Source organism: Liolophura sinensis, chromosome 4 (assembly GCF_032854445.1).
Source record: "Liolophura sinensis isolate JHLJ2023 chromosome 4, CUHK_Ljap_v2, whole genome shotgun sequence".
Classification (NCBI taxonomy): Eukaryota; Metazoa; Mollusca; class Polyplacophora; order Chitonida; family Chitonidae; genus Liolophura; species Liolophura sinensis.
This window is the reverse complement of record NC_088298.1, coordinates 1,547,544-1,560,690: the sequence shown is the minus strand read 5'-3', so window position 1 is coordinate 1,560,690 and position 13,147 is coordinate 1,547,544. Positions and strand designations below refer to the sequence as shown.

General features: G+C 42.4%; 2 protein-coding genes across 2 annotated transcripts; one reads left to right on the top strand and one right to left on the bottom strand.

Moving 5' to 3' along the window:
- Nucleotides 1–1,121: 1,121 nt before the first annotated feature.
- LOC135464610 (arginine kinase-like) lies at nt 1,122–2,180 on the top strand. Its single transcript, XM_064742054.1, has one exon. It carries the CDS (start codon nt 1,122–1,124, stop codon nt 2,178–2,180), a length of 1,059 nt encoding a protein of 352 aa, XP_064598124.1.
- A 7,458-nt stretch (nt 2,181–9,638) lies between these two features.
- Nucleotides 9,639–11,849, bottom strand: LOC135464861 (taurocyamine kinase-like). The gene has a single exon (XM_064742430.1). The coding sequence runs from the start codon at nt 11,832–11,834 to the stop codon at nt 9,639–9,641; it is 2,196 nt and encodes a 731-aa protein (XP_064598500.1). The 5' UTR covers nt 11,835–11,849.
- Nucleotides 11,850–13,147: the final 1,298 nt, after the last annotated feature.

The window sequence follows — 13,147 nt, the reverse complement described above, 5'->3', positions numbered from 1 at the left end:
CGCAAGGCGATAGTTGCAGTCTGTCTTTGTGTGTAAATCGGTTACATTGTCATTCAAGGGGCACAACTTTGGCATTAAAACAATATCCTGGCTGAGGTCAAACGCCCATTTATGTGTTCACTGACCTGAGAAAACTTAAGCCGGGATATTCATGAACTTATTGTGAACTTTCCTGGCTGGTCAGATTTCTTTTCTTCATGGATATTTAGGCAATAGTGGATCCTCGATGTAAATTTATATGCGTTACAAAACATTTCATCATTCGATTTAAAGCCTCAAAAGGAAGAAAGAAATAATGAACTGAAAAAAAGCCTGGAAAAAAGAGACTGCCTTAACATTCGCAACTTGATTAAAATACTGCTGTACCCATCAGGTTATTCATGTATGCTTTACAACACGTTAAGTGACGAGTTTTTTTGCTATATAATGTAAAACGAATAACTATACTATACTATCTAAAGTCTATACTGCTTTTGGGTGAGAAAATAATTTTCATGTCACATTTGATTTCAATTTGATTTCAATTTGATTTTATGTTTTATCGACCATGTTTACCGAAACCCCATATTGGATGAGTGTGCGACAAGACGCATGCGATGGTCTTCAAGATACGCAGCAGGTATGAGCAAACAGGCGAAAATTCCTTCCGGTCAGGAGGCACCTGTTTCAGCTAATCCATCCTTATAAACTTGATCTAGTAAAGAATTTTATTTTATTTTTCAAACTTCTATGCATATATATTTCTGTTTGCCTGTCTCTTTCTTTCAGATAAGCGACTACATTGAGCCAATTTAATCCACTTTGCATACACAGCCAACGGAATCTCTGATGGTGAGTTCAACACAGATATTGGATTCTGTGAGAACTGCATGAAGCGTTATGAAGCTGAAGGCGCTGTGCGAGGTCAGACGTCACGTGATGAATGCTGCACTTGCAGGTCGATATGCCCTCTAGCGCATGAACACACCTCAGTCTTTTTTCAGATCACAGAGAATTGGAACAGATAGAAAAGACGCGATACGTAATTCAGAAGAGACGTACACCTCGTCGACACGACACGGGTAAAACTATCTGCTCTTTACAGTCCACGTCGAAGTCGACATCTACAACAGATAAGCAAGATGTCGGATCTACCACAGCTATGGAAAAAACTGAGGGCAACAAAGGAAAGCAAGTCTCTGATGAGCAAATACCTGACGCCAGAGATTTATGAAAAACTGAAAGACAAAAAGACGAAGTTGGGCGGTACGTTAACGGACTGCATTCGATCTGGTGTGGAAAACCTGGACAGTGGAGTGGGAATCTACGCATCTGATCCTGCAGCCTACCAAGAGTTTAGCGAGCTGTTTGATCCGATCATTAAGGACTATCACAAAGTAGAAGCCCTCTACCACCCTCCCACCGATTTTGGAAATGTCGAACAGTTAAACTTCGGTGATCTTGACCCTTCCGGTGAGCTAATTGTGTCCACTAGGGTCAGAGTTGGCAGGAGTCATGACAGTTACGGGTTTCCCCCAACCCTCAACAAGGAGCAGCGTGTTAACATGGAGAGAAATACTCGTGATGTCTTGGAGAAGTTGACTGGGGAGCTTAAAGGTACTTACTATCCCCTAGATGGTATGACCCCCGAAACTCAGAAAAAGTTGATGGATGACCATTTCCTCTTTAACGACAGTGACAGATTCCTTAAGGCTGCTGGTGGGTACAACGACTGGCCCGTGGGTAGGGGTATATTCTTCAACGACAACAAAACCTTTCTGGTCTGGGTGAACGAAGAAGACCATCTGAGAATCATCTCCATGCAGAAGGGAGGGGACTTGGCCGCTGTGTACAAGCGACTTGTGAGTGGCATTCAAGAACTGGAAAAGAAACTGCAATTTGCCCGTCTGCCCAATTTGGGTTACCTCACGTTTTGTCCCAGTAATTTGGGCACAGCCCTACGGGCCAGCGTGCACGTGAAGATACCCAAAGTGGCGGCCATGCCGGAGTTCAAAACGATCTGTGACGAGTATAGCATCCAGGCGAGAGGCATCCACGGCGAGCACACAGAGAGCTTGGGCGGTGTGTACGATATCTCTAACAAGAGACGACTGGGTTTGACAGAGATTCAAGCGATAGAGGAGATGAGACGAGGGGTCGAAGAACTGATCAGGTTAGAGAAGGGAGGAGAACTTAAATAATAATTTAATGAAACCATTAGCATACAACATGGCTGCCATGCTTTGCCGAACGAGAATAAAATTAACACAGACTTCCCACGGGTGTTTATTATAAGACCTGTATTGTTCACCTTGACTTGTGCTATTTCATTTCGTTGTTCTGGAACGGAAAATAATCTGGTTTCAAATCCTGTGAGAGTAAATTCACCGTACTTTGTTTTGTTAATCTCCATGTATTAATAAACGCATGGTAGCTCAGTTTGATGATCCTCTCTGATTTCTTGTCTTTTTCTCTGCGCCCAGTGTCAATTTATTTAAGAAAATCACGGATATATAGTCTTAAAACAGGTATGGTAATGGATTACCTTTTTAAATTTTTTTTGTTGTCTTATGACCTGTTGTAAACTCGTTGTGAATCCTCGGGTCTCAGGTGTGTTTCCTCGTATCTCAGTAGTATTCCCTCATTTCTCAGCCGTGTCTCGGTCGTGTTTCTCCGTGTCTCAGTCGTGTTTCCTCCATAAGTATAAAATATTTCCTATTGTCTCTGTTCTCTTTTGGTCTGTGTTCATTTCTGTTTCCTCGTGGCTCCTATTATGAGTGTATATTTATTGTTTCCTCCATGCTATGTCCGGTCGGTTTCTTCCAAGATATGTCAAGTTTCTTGCGCGTTATGTCAGGTTTCTTCCGTGATATATCGAATTTCTTCCGTGATATATCGAATTTCTCCCGTGATATATCAAGTTCCTTCCGTGATATATCAAGTTCCTTCCGTGATATATCGAATTTCTTCCGTGATATATCAATTTCCTTCCGTGATATATCAAGTTTCTTCCGTGATATATCAAGTTCCTTCCGTGATATATCGAGTTTCTTCCGTGATATATCAAGTTCCTTCCGTGATATATCGAGTTTCTTCCATATTATGTCCTGTTTCTTCCATATTATGTCCTGTTTCTCTCCTGTCATGCCGTGTTTCTCCTGAAATATTTTAAGGGTTTTTTTCATCACTTTCCAGTTAAGAAATTAAGGTTTTGTTCTTGTTGCTTTTTTTTAATTAAGCCCTTTCCAAAACGACCAACCTTTTGCCTAAACATAATGATACCACAACTAGTACGTAGAGTGCAAGCGGACATTTCCAATGTGAACATAACATAAAAAGCAAGAATGCATTTTCTAAATATCTTAACTGTACATTTTCATTACACTTGACATCTTCCCATTATTAATACGGAATCCATTTTGACAACTGCGTGAGAGGTGTTTATAATTTGATTGAAACCGACGACAGTAATGACCGTAGCTCGCATGTCTCCATCCTTCACTGCCACGAGACCAATTCTTGGAAAGATGTCAACAGGTACTAAACAACATGTTTATTGTCTGTTTTATTTATTCTTTCTAGGCTGAATAATCAACAGGGGTGGTAGAATCGCCCGCTATTTATTTATTTTATTGTTTAAGGAAATACTCAAGAACTTTTTACTTGTACAGTATTACTAGTGGGAGAAACAGGAATACCTGAAGTAATTCACCAAATTTAGCAAGAACTCGTTCCCCTCACAACAATCTAAAGCCACTGACGTTTTTACAAGAACCTGGAGCTCTTTCCCACGCGTGGGACCCACCCCACTCTATTTTTTTACCCGCTTTATTATTGATAGAAGGTATGTGAGGGGCCATCTAATTGGCGCTGTCAACCCCATTTCTTACCACCAAAGCCGGGGGACTTCCGTGGCTCAGTTGGTTAGCGCGCTAGCGCAGCGCAATGATCCAGGAGTCTCTCATCAATGCGGTCGCTGTGAGTTCAAGTCCAGCTCATGCTGGCTTCCTCTCCAGCCGTACGTGGGAAGGTCTGTCAGCAACCTGCGGATGGTCTTGGGTTTCCCCAGGGCTCTGCCCGGTTTCCACCCACCATAATGCTGGTCGCCGTCGTACAAGTGAAATATTCTTGAGTACGGCGTAAAGCACCAATCAAACAAACAAACAAAAAAACCACCAAAGCCGAGAAAACAACGCCCAATTTTTAGGATTCCCTGTCTGAAGCTGGCTAGGGTCGAACCACTACATCATGCAGCTGTTCTTGCAAAATGTGTTGAAAAGATGGACATTTTTCTTATCATATATGCAGGCTTAGTAACTGTACAGTGTTATATAAGTGTACAACAGTCAACCGCACTCGAGGTGATGAAGGGACGTCACTCTTGACCAGGTATTGCCAGCGCGCTCAGCCATTGTCAAAAATGGCTACCGTTTGTGACTCGTATACCGTTTATGCTCGTATAGTGAGGAAGCCGGTTAAAGATGACTCGTGTTCAAACATGCAATGTTTACTAATGTTCCGAGACTACGGTAAACAAAAATAGCACTTCACTTTTTATGCGCATATTTGTTTGTCTCGACTGCTCTCTATCTTGAGCCGTATTGTTCAGATATCAGCCATTTATGTAACTTGCGTGCCGGGTATTAAACCTGCTAGGTGACTAGATTACATGCGTCATACCTTACATAATCCAATCAGGTAGAATCCACGTATCATTATATTCCGTGTTGATACCTGTTCTGGAATTTTCCGCTGACTGTTATTTGTCTATGCACACATGTATGTATGTATGTAAGATTTAGCCAAGTGTGAACCGAGTAATCCACTAAACCTAATTCTCCAGGATGAATGCGTTACGAGGTCGCGTGTTCGAACCCAGCTCTTGCCGCAACTACTGCTGCTTCTAAGTCAAGAGGTTTGTCAGGTACCTGACGAAGGTCGGTGGTTACCTCTCGTCAGGTACCTGGCGAAGGTCGGTGGTTTTCTCTCGTCAGGTACCTGGCGAAGGTCGGTGGTTTTCTCTCGTCAGCTGCCTGGCGAAGGTCGGTGGTTTCCTCTCGTCAGGTACCTGGCGAAGGTCGGGGGTTTCCTCTCGTCAGGTACCTGGCGAAGGTCGGTGGTTACCCCCGTCAGGTACCTGGCGAAGGTCGGTGGTTTTCTCTCGTCAGGTACCTGGCGAAGGTCGAGGGTTTCCTCTCGTCAGGTACCTGGAGAAGGTCGGTGGTTTTCTCTCGTCAGGTGCCTGGCGAAGGTCGGGGGTTTCCTCTCGTCATTCCGGTTTCTTCCACACATAAACCTGACCACCGTGTTATAAGTGAAACATTCTTGGGCATGTCGCTAAGCGTGAATTAAAGAAATTAAATGAAATAAAATAAATAAGTCAGACAATGTTATTAAAAAAATGTCTATTTAATAAGATATTGAACAATATATGGGGCTCCACTGATGAAGAATGTCCCCTACTGTTTCAGCAATGTACTTTGTTCAACAAGATCTTGTACAACATCGATGTGGTTAACTCAGTTCTCACCCAATAGAACATTAAACAATGTAGCATTCTACAATAGGCATTACACAATAGAGCAGTAAACAGCAATGCATTACCCAGTAGAGCATTAAACAATATTTTGCAGTACCACTAGAGCACAAGTGCTAAGCAATATTTTGCGCCAGATAGTGGAGAGCTAAGCAATATTTTGCGGCAAACAGTGGAGCACTAAGCAACATTTTTGATGCACACAGTGGAGCGCTAAGCAATATTTTGCGGCAGACAGTGGAGCGCTAAGCAACATTTTGCTGCACACAGTGGAACGCTAAGCAATATTTAGCGGCACACAATGGAGCGCTAAGCAATGTTTTGCGGCACATCGTAGAGCGTTAAGCAATAATTTGCAAAACACAGTAGAGCGCTAAACAATACGGCAGTACACAGCAGAACGCTAAACAATACTATAATATACAGTAGAATGCTATGCAATACTGCAGTAAACAACAGAGTGCTAAACAATATTTGGCAGTACACAGCAGAGCATTAAACACTATTTGCCAGTACACAGCAGAGCATTAAACACTATTTGGCAGTGCACTCAACAATATTTGGCAGCACACAACAGAGCATAAAATACTAGTTGACAGTATGTAACAGAGCATTAAGCAACATTTGGCAGTGCACAACACAGCGTTAAACAATATTTGGCAGTGCACAGCAAAGTATTAAACAATATTTGGCAGTACACGGCAGGGCATTAAACAACATCTGGCAGTACACGGCAGAGCATTATAAAATGTAGCATTATATAAAACATAGTCTATGGCGTCTACTAACTACAGTTAAGACATGATCCATTTTTGCATCGCCCCAATTCATTTTTACATATATTTTTATCTTGCAGTTAAAGTGTAGGTGCAGCGTAATGACCCAGGAGTCTCTCACCAATGCAGTCGCTGTGAGTTCAAGTCCAGCTCATGCTGGCTTCCTCTCCGTGGGAAGGTCTGCCAGAAACCTGCGGATGGTCATGGGTTTCCCCCGAGCTATGCCCGGTTTCCACCCACCATAATACTGGCCGCCGTCGTATATGTGAAATATTCTTGAGTACGGCGTAAAGAACCAATCAAATAAATAAATAAAGTGTAGGTTGATGCTGATGGTGTTAAAAACTTCAAATAGTCTTGAATCACAAAAAGATATTGTTCATCGGAAATAATATTAGGCACGTGAATGCCCGGAGAAGAAATTATAGGTTGTAGCGCTGGTTACGGTATTACGTAATTTAAAACAAATTTTTTTTTTCACCTGTAATACCTGTGATATGACATTGTTTCACCTGTCATACATTTTGGCAAAGAAATGAAAAGGCGTCCTTCGGCAAAAATTCAAGAGCTTGCGACAAGTAAACCGTTGATCTGTTACCTCGGGGACTAACGTCAGGGTTTTATTTGATTGCTATTCTCTCTAAGACCGTACAAAACGATGGCAAAATGCACCAACATATTCACAATTCCAAATGTGGTTCTCCTGATTTTCTACAGTGAATAAAGGGCGAAAAAAAACAATGAAATTCTACGGAGGACTTTTGCTGTCATACAGAACGGGCAGTAACAAACAGTCTCTGTCATATTTCTACATTGTTTACAACTATAGGTGTACATTATTTATGATTATTATTATTATTATGTTTTATTGCCGTCTAAAGCCCATAGAATGAAAACATGCAAGATAATAAATAAATACTGAGAAATACCCAAAATTTGTAAAGCTGATTATAACTCTTTCAAACTTCAGATCGATTTTAACACTATAAATAATATAGGTATGAGTCTGGCATTTACCGAAAGGCAATAATTTAAGCTGTATTATTGATAAATTCAGAAGATTTAATTTGATTAGACTCGTATCATACGACAAATATATAATAAAAATTGTTGTACGTCACTTTGTGAAACTGGATTCCGGGCCCGGTTTCTCAATGGGGTTGTAACGTACGCTGGCCTATGATCACTATGTCGTCGCATAATGATGGCGTACGTCGCCCGGTATTTGGGACCGGAGGTAACGTTATGACCGCTTTGAGAAACAGCCCCCTGTTTAGTTTCTTTCGCCCATAAACCTGGCCATTGCTTTTGTGTGAGTGAAATAGTCTTGAACATGACGATGAGTTCCAATAAAGTAAATAAAAATGGTGTCATCGAGACTAACTGTTTTGTGTCCGGCTGTTCAAAGCTCTCTAAAATACTTAATACCGGATTTAACTTTATACCAAGTGTTCAGTTTTGTACTTAACCTTAAAAACAGTGCATAACATAGCAACTAAAGCTGATGATGTAATACTTTGACTTTGGGCAACTGTATTCGTAACTGAGTTTGGCCAAATTTTTAAATATAAAATATGACCTAGTACCAGTATTACCTGATACATTTAAGGGTGTAGCCCGTCACCGCTGAACCTCGTTCCATACCAAATGTGTTAAAGTCTATTCTACTCCAAAAACTGACGAAAATCAGACAAAAACGGCATATTTCGTGTAACTTTTTGCTGCCGTTCTCTTTCCCTCCCTCCACAGAGTTCATACATTTTAGACCAATCAACGGCAAGCTTATTCCATGGCAGTTAACCTAGATATTTCAAATCTAGGCAACGTACCGGCTGGTGTGTTGCGTCCCACACTCGATGTTGTTTGAAAGGTCTTTTCCATTTAATATGTATATTTGCACACGGTCCGCAACTAGCAGGTATAACACCACCTTAGCGGTGTTTGTTGTGTAACCCGATACCGCTGAACTTTGTTTCGTACCGAGTCAAATCTCGATGTGCACAATCTCGGGTTACACAACAAACGCCAAGACGAAGGTGTTAAAGTCTATGTCACCCAAAAAAATAAAGAAAATTTGGCAAAAATGTGACATTTCATGCAGTATTTGCTTCAGTTCTCTGTCCTTCCCTCCACAGAGTTCATACATATTGGGCCAATCAACGGCAAGCTTATTCCATTGCAGTTGGCCTAGATATTTCAAAGCTGCGTATGTATGACGTCGTGTCTCATTGTGACGTCATACCGCACAGGTCAGATTGGAACGTCATGAAACAAATGTTTATTTTTCACGTCATAGCGTCTGGGAGTAAACTATCAAAAATGTAAAAACAGAAGCAATATCTATAAACTGTGCGAAATAACTGTGGGGGAAATAACACTTTTATCACTGAAGGGAATTCCGATAGTTCACCAGAAAATATATTCTTTTATTTGTAGACATAAGCAGTAGGAAATCATACCGGGGAGGTAAACGTACCGGCCAGCGTGTTGCGTGACACACTCGATGTTGTTTGAAAGGTCATCTTTATTAATACGTATATTTGCACACTCCCACAACTAACAGCGGGGTAGAATTTCGAAAAAAAACTTGGTCCTAGACATCGTCCAAAATAAAGGAAACAGCCATATTAAATAGCGGCCTACCTCTAGAGAGATAATTTCGTACAAAAATAAACAACAATGAAATATCATTAAAGTCACAGGGTATTTTCAGAATGCCGATTTTAATTTCAAACAAACATATTGTACCTCAAAGTTCTGCATGTACATAAATATATAATAAATACATCAAAGATATAATACAGGAGAAAACAGAACAAGTTATAGAATAAATTATCAAGGCATGATATTTGTACATGAGATTGCTTCTGTATTTATGAGTTTTCATATATAAACTAAAGCACCATCTACTAGTATATATCAACAGAAAAGTTTAATAGCGCGTTAAATAAACTTTTGGAAACCATTATTGATCTTTATATATGACACATATAGCTAGAAGAATCGAAATGACCAGTGTAATGACGGCATTATCAATGCATCTATACATATATATGTGTGTTCAGCAATCTTAACTTAAATATGTACCCATAAAATAAAGAAATCTGCTTTTTCATTTTGAAGGCTTGAGGAACAGTAGAGAAAATTGCCCTAAATATCTGTTTTTTGTTCTTGTAAAGCTGAAATAATACCTCTTCAGTGGATATAGGGCGTTCAGCAAATTCTCTGGTCGATCCAGGGACAGACGTACTTAGTGTTTACCGGTGAATAACATATGTAATAACCATGTCAATCAAACAACGCCTCTGGGATTCTACATGACTAAAAGTCTTCATTGTCCATGATATTTAAAGAATGGAACAGGATCGTGTAGTTGTAGGTTTATCTGAATGCTTTTTCGTTTCTGATTGCTTGTCATCTTTAAGTTCTCCTCCTTTCTCTAACCTGATCAGTTCCTCGACCCCTCGTCTCATCTCCTCTATCGCTTGAATCTCTGTCAGACCCAGTCGTCTCTTGTTAGAGATATCGTACACACCGCCCACGCTCTCCGTGTGCTCGCCGTGGATGCCTCTCGCCTGGATGTGATATTTGTCACAGATCTCTTTGAACTCCGGCATGGCCGCCACTTTGGGTATCTTCACGTGCACGCTGGCCCGTAGGGCTGTGCCTAAATTACTGGGACAAAACGTGAGGTAACCCAAATTGGGCAGACGGGCAAATTGCAGTTTCTTTTCCAGTTCTTGAATGCCACTCACCAATCGCTTGTACACAGCGGCCAAGTCTCCTCCCTTCTGCATGGAGATGATTCGGATGTGGTCCTCTTCGTTCACCCAGACCAGAAAAGTTTTGTTGTCGTTGAAGAAGATGCCTCTACCGGCGGGCCAGTCGTCGTACCCTCCGGCGGCTTTGAGGAATCGGTCATCGTCTTTGAAAAGGAAATGATCTTCGGTGAGCTGTTTTTGTGTCTCCTCGGTCATTCCATCTAGAGGATAGTATGTACCTTTAAGCTCCCCAGTTAGTCCCTCTAATACCTCACGGGTGACTTTTTCCATTTCCTCTCTCTGTTCCTTGTTGAGGGTTGGGGGAAACCCGTAACTGTCATGACTCCTGCCAACTCTGACCCTTGTGGACACGATTAGCTCCCCTTCGGGGTCAAGATCACCGAAGCTTAGATCGGCTTCAGAACCGAAATTACATTCTGGGTGTTTAAGTTTGTTCACTTTATGGTAGTCCATGATGACCGGGTTCAAAAGATCGGCGAACACAGTGTAGCCCTCGGGATCGGATGCGTAGACACCGACTCCGCTCTCGGGATTTTCCGCCCCCGATCGAATACACTCGGCCAGAGTTCCGCCAAACTTCGTCTTCTTATCCTTGAGTTTTTCGTAGACTTTCTTAGTACAGTGCTTCTTCAGTAGGGACTTGCTGTCCTTAGCAGATTCCAGTTTCTCCCATAGTATTGGAAGGTCTGACTCAGGCTTGGCAGCCCCTGTGTCCGGATGTCCCTTCTCTAACCTGATCAGTTCCTCGACCCCTCGTCTCATCTCCTCTATCGCTTGAATCTCTGTCAGACCCAGTCGTCTCTTGTTAGAGATATCGTACACACCGCCCACGCTCTCCGTGTGCTCGCCGTGGATGCCTCTCGCCTGGATGTGATATTTGTCACAGATCTCTTTGAACTCCGGCATGGCCGCCACTTTGGGTATCTTCACGTGCACGCTGGCCCGTAGGGCTGTGCCTAAATTACTGGGACAAAACGTGAGGTAACCCAAATTGGGCAGACGGGCAAATTGCAGTTTCTTTTCCAGTTCTTGAATGCCACTCACCAATCGCTTGTACACAGCGGCCAAGTCTCCTCCCTTCTGCATGGAGATGATTCGGATGTGGTCCTCTTCGTTCACCCAGACCAGAAAAGTTTTGTTGTCGTTGAAGAAGATGCCTCTACCGGCGGGCCAGTCGTCGTACCCTCCGGCGGCTTTGAGGAATCGGTCATCGTCTTTGAAAAGGAAATGATCTTCGGTGAGCTGTTTTTGTGTCTCCTCGGTCATTCCATCTAGAGGATAGTATGTACCTTTAAGCTCCCCAGTTAGTCCCTCTAATACCTCACGGGTGACTTTTTCCATTTCCTCTCTCTGTTCCTTGTTGAGGGTTGGGGGAAACCCGTAACTGTCATGACTCCTGCCAACTCTGACCCTTGTGGACACGATTAGCTCCCCTGAAGGGTCAAGGTCGCCGAAATTGAGATCAGCCTCAGATCCATAGTCACATCCTGGATGGTTCAACTCGTCCACTTTGTGGTAGTCCATGATGACCGGGTTTAAAAGATCGGCGAACACAGTGTAGCCTTCTGGGTCACTTGCATAAACGCCTACTCCGCTCTCGGGATTTTCCGCTCCCGATCGGATACACTCGGCAAGCGTGCCGCCAAATTTCGTGGTCTTCTCTTTCAAAGTTTCGTAAACTTCGGGAGTGCAGTGCTTCTTGAGAAGCGACTTACTTTCCGCACCGCTTAGTTTTTCCCATAGCTGTCCCAAGTCTGCCATTTTGCTGTGTGATTGTGATAACACAGGTAGTCGACCGTATGCTGTCAGTCAATGTTTCTAACGGTTGTTTCAGGTGTGTGGCTTATATGTGCGGTGGTTGTTAGGTATTGGTCGTGTTTGGCTTCGTTTCCTTAGCGTTGGATAAAATATGCATGGCAAGGCAGAACACGTTCTGTACCGAATGTCAGTGCACTGTTGGTTAATCCGCTTGGTCGATAATCCTCAATCCGTTAATCCCCTCAGGAGAGCGTATTGTTTCGTTTGAATTGAGATGATCTGACCCGCTTATTAGGCTACTATATTCCGTAATGCACTATGGAGAGAGAAAGCTTTCAGCAGTTATGTGTAGCTAGATATCTGTTATATAACGGCCTTATAACTGTTGAATTTATTTAATTAGTGTTTTACGTCGAACTCAAAAATATTTCACTTATATGGTGGAGGTCATGCAGCATTATGGTGGGATGGGGAAACGCACGACCATCCGCGCATTTGCTGACAGACCCGGTACGACCGGATAGGATGCAACATTAGCTGGACTTGAACTCTTAGCGACAATATTAGTGAGAGGGCGCCCAACTAATTCATCTCCTCTAACACGCCAGGCACTCGGACACGGACACCCTTATAGGTGTCAGTCACTGTCAGTTCCGGAGTCGAGATCTGATGATCCCAGTGGCCTGAGATTACCGATCGATCTTTCAACTTCACGATTTTGTTAGCTTCCCTTTAAAGGAAACTACAATCACACCTTTGCAAGTCATTCCACGAATATAATTTGGACTCTTGCCACCACAACGGTATTGACAACGGCAAGGACAATGGAAACATGTAAAATCACCTGAAGGATATTGCAACTTTTAAATGCGCATGCGCCGCCCTCTAACGCTCACTTTACAGCTCTAACACCACTAGAATATTTTTAGTAGAAATCTTGAACAACAACAGGTTACTGGGAACATGGTAATGAGACAGGAAGTGATCTCAGAAACTCCAACGGACATTTGAAATAATTTTATTGAGATTACAGATGCTGATGCTGATTACAGATCCGCGTATTAAAGAATTATAAACCTCGATCCTGCCAAAGTCAAACACCCTGGCACAAAACTTGACAAGATAGGTTCATTTTTGTTTGAAAATAGTGTTTTGCACTTGATTCTAAATATAGCATTTATTTGGAAAGAGTTACACTCCGATCTGTAACCTTTGATACTCACCAGTGGGGAAGATGAAAATGTACCGTTGGCATCAATATTTTGGCGCGATTCTCCCTCGAGATTCTGTACGACTTGTACGTGTAATTTGTCACA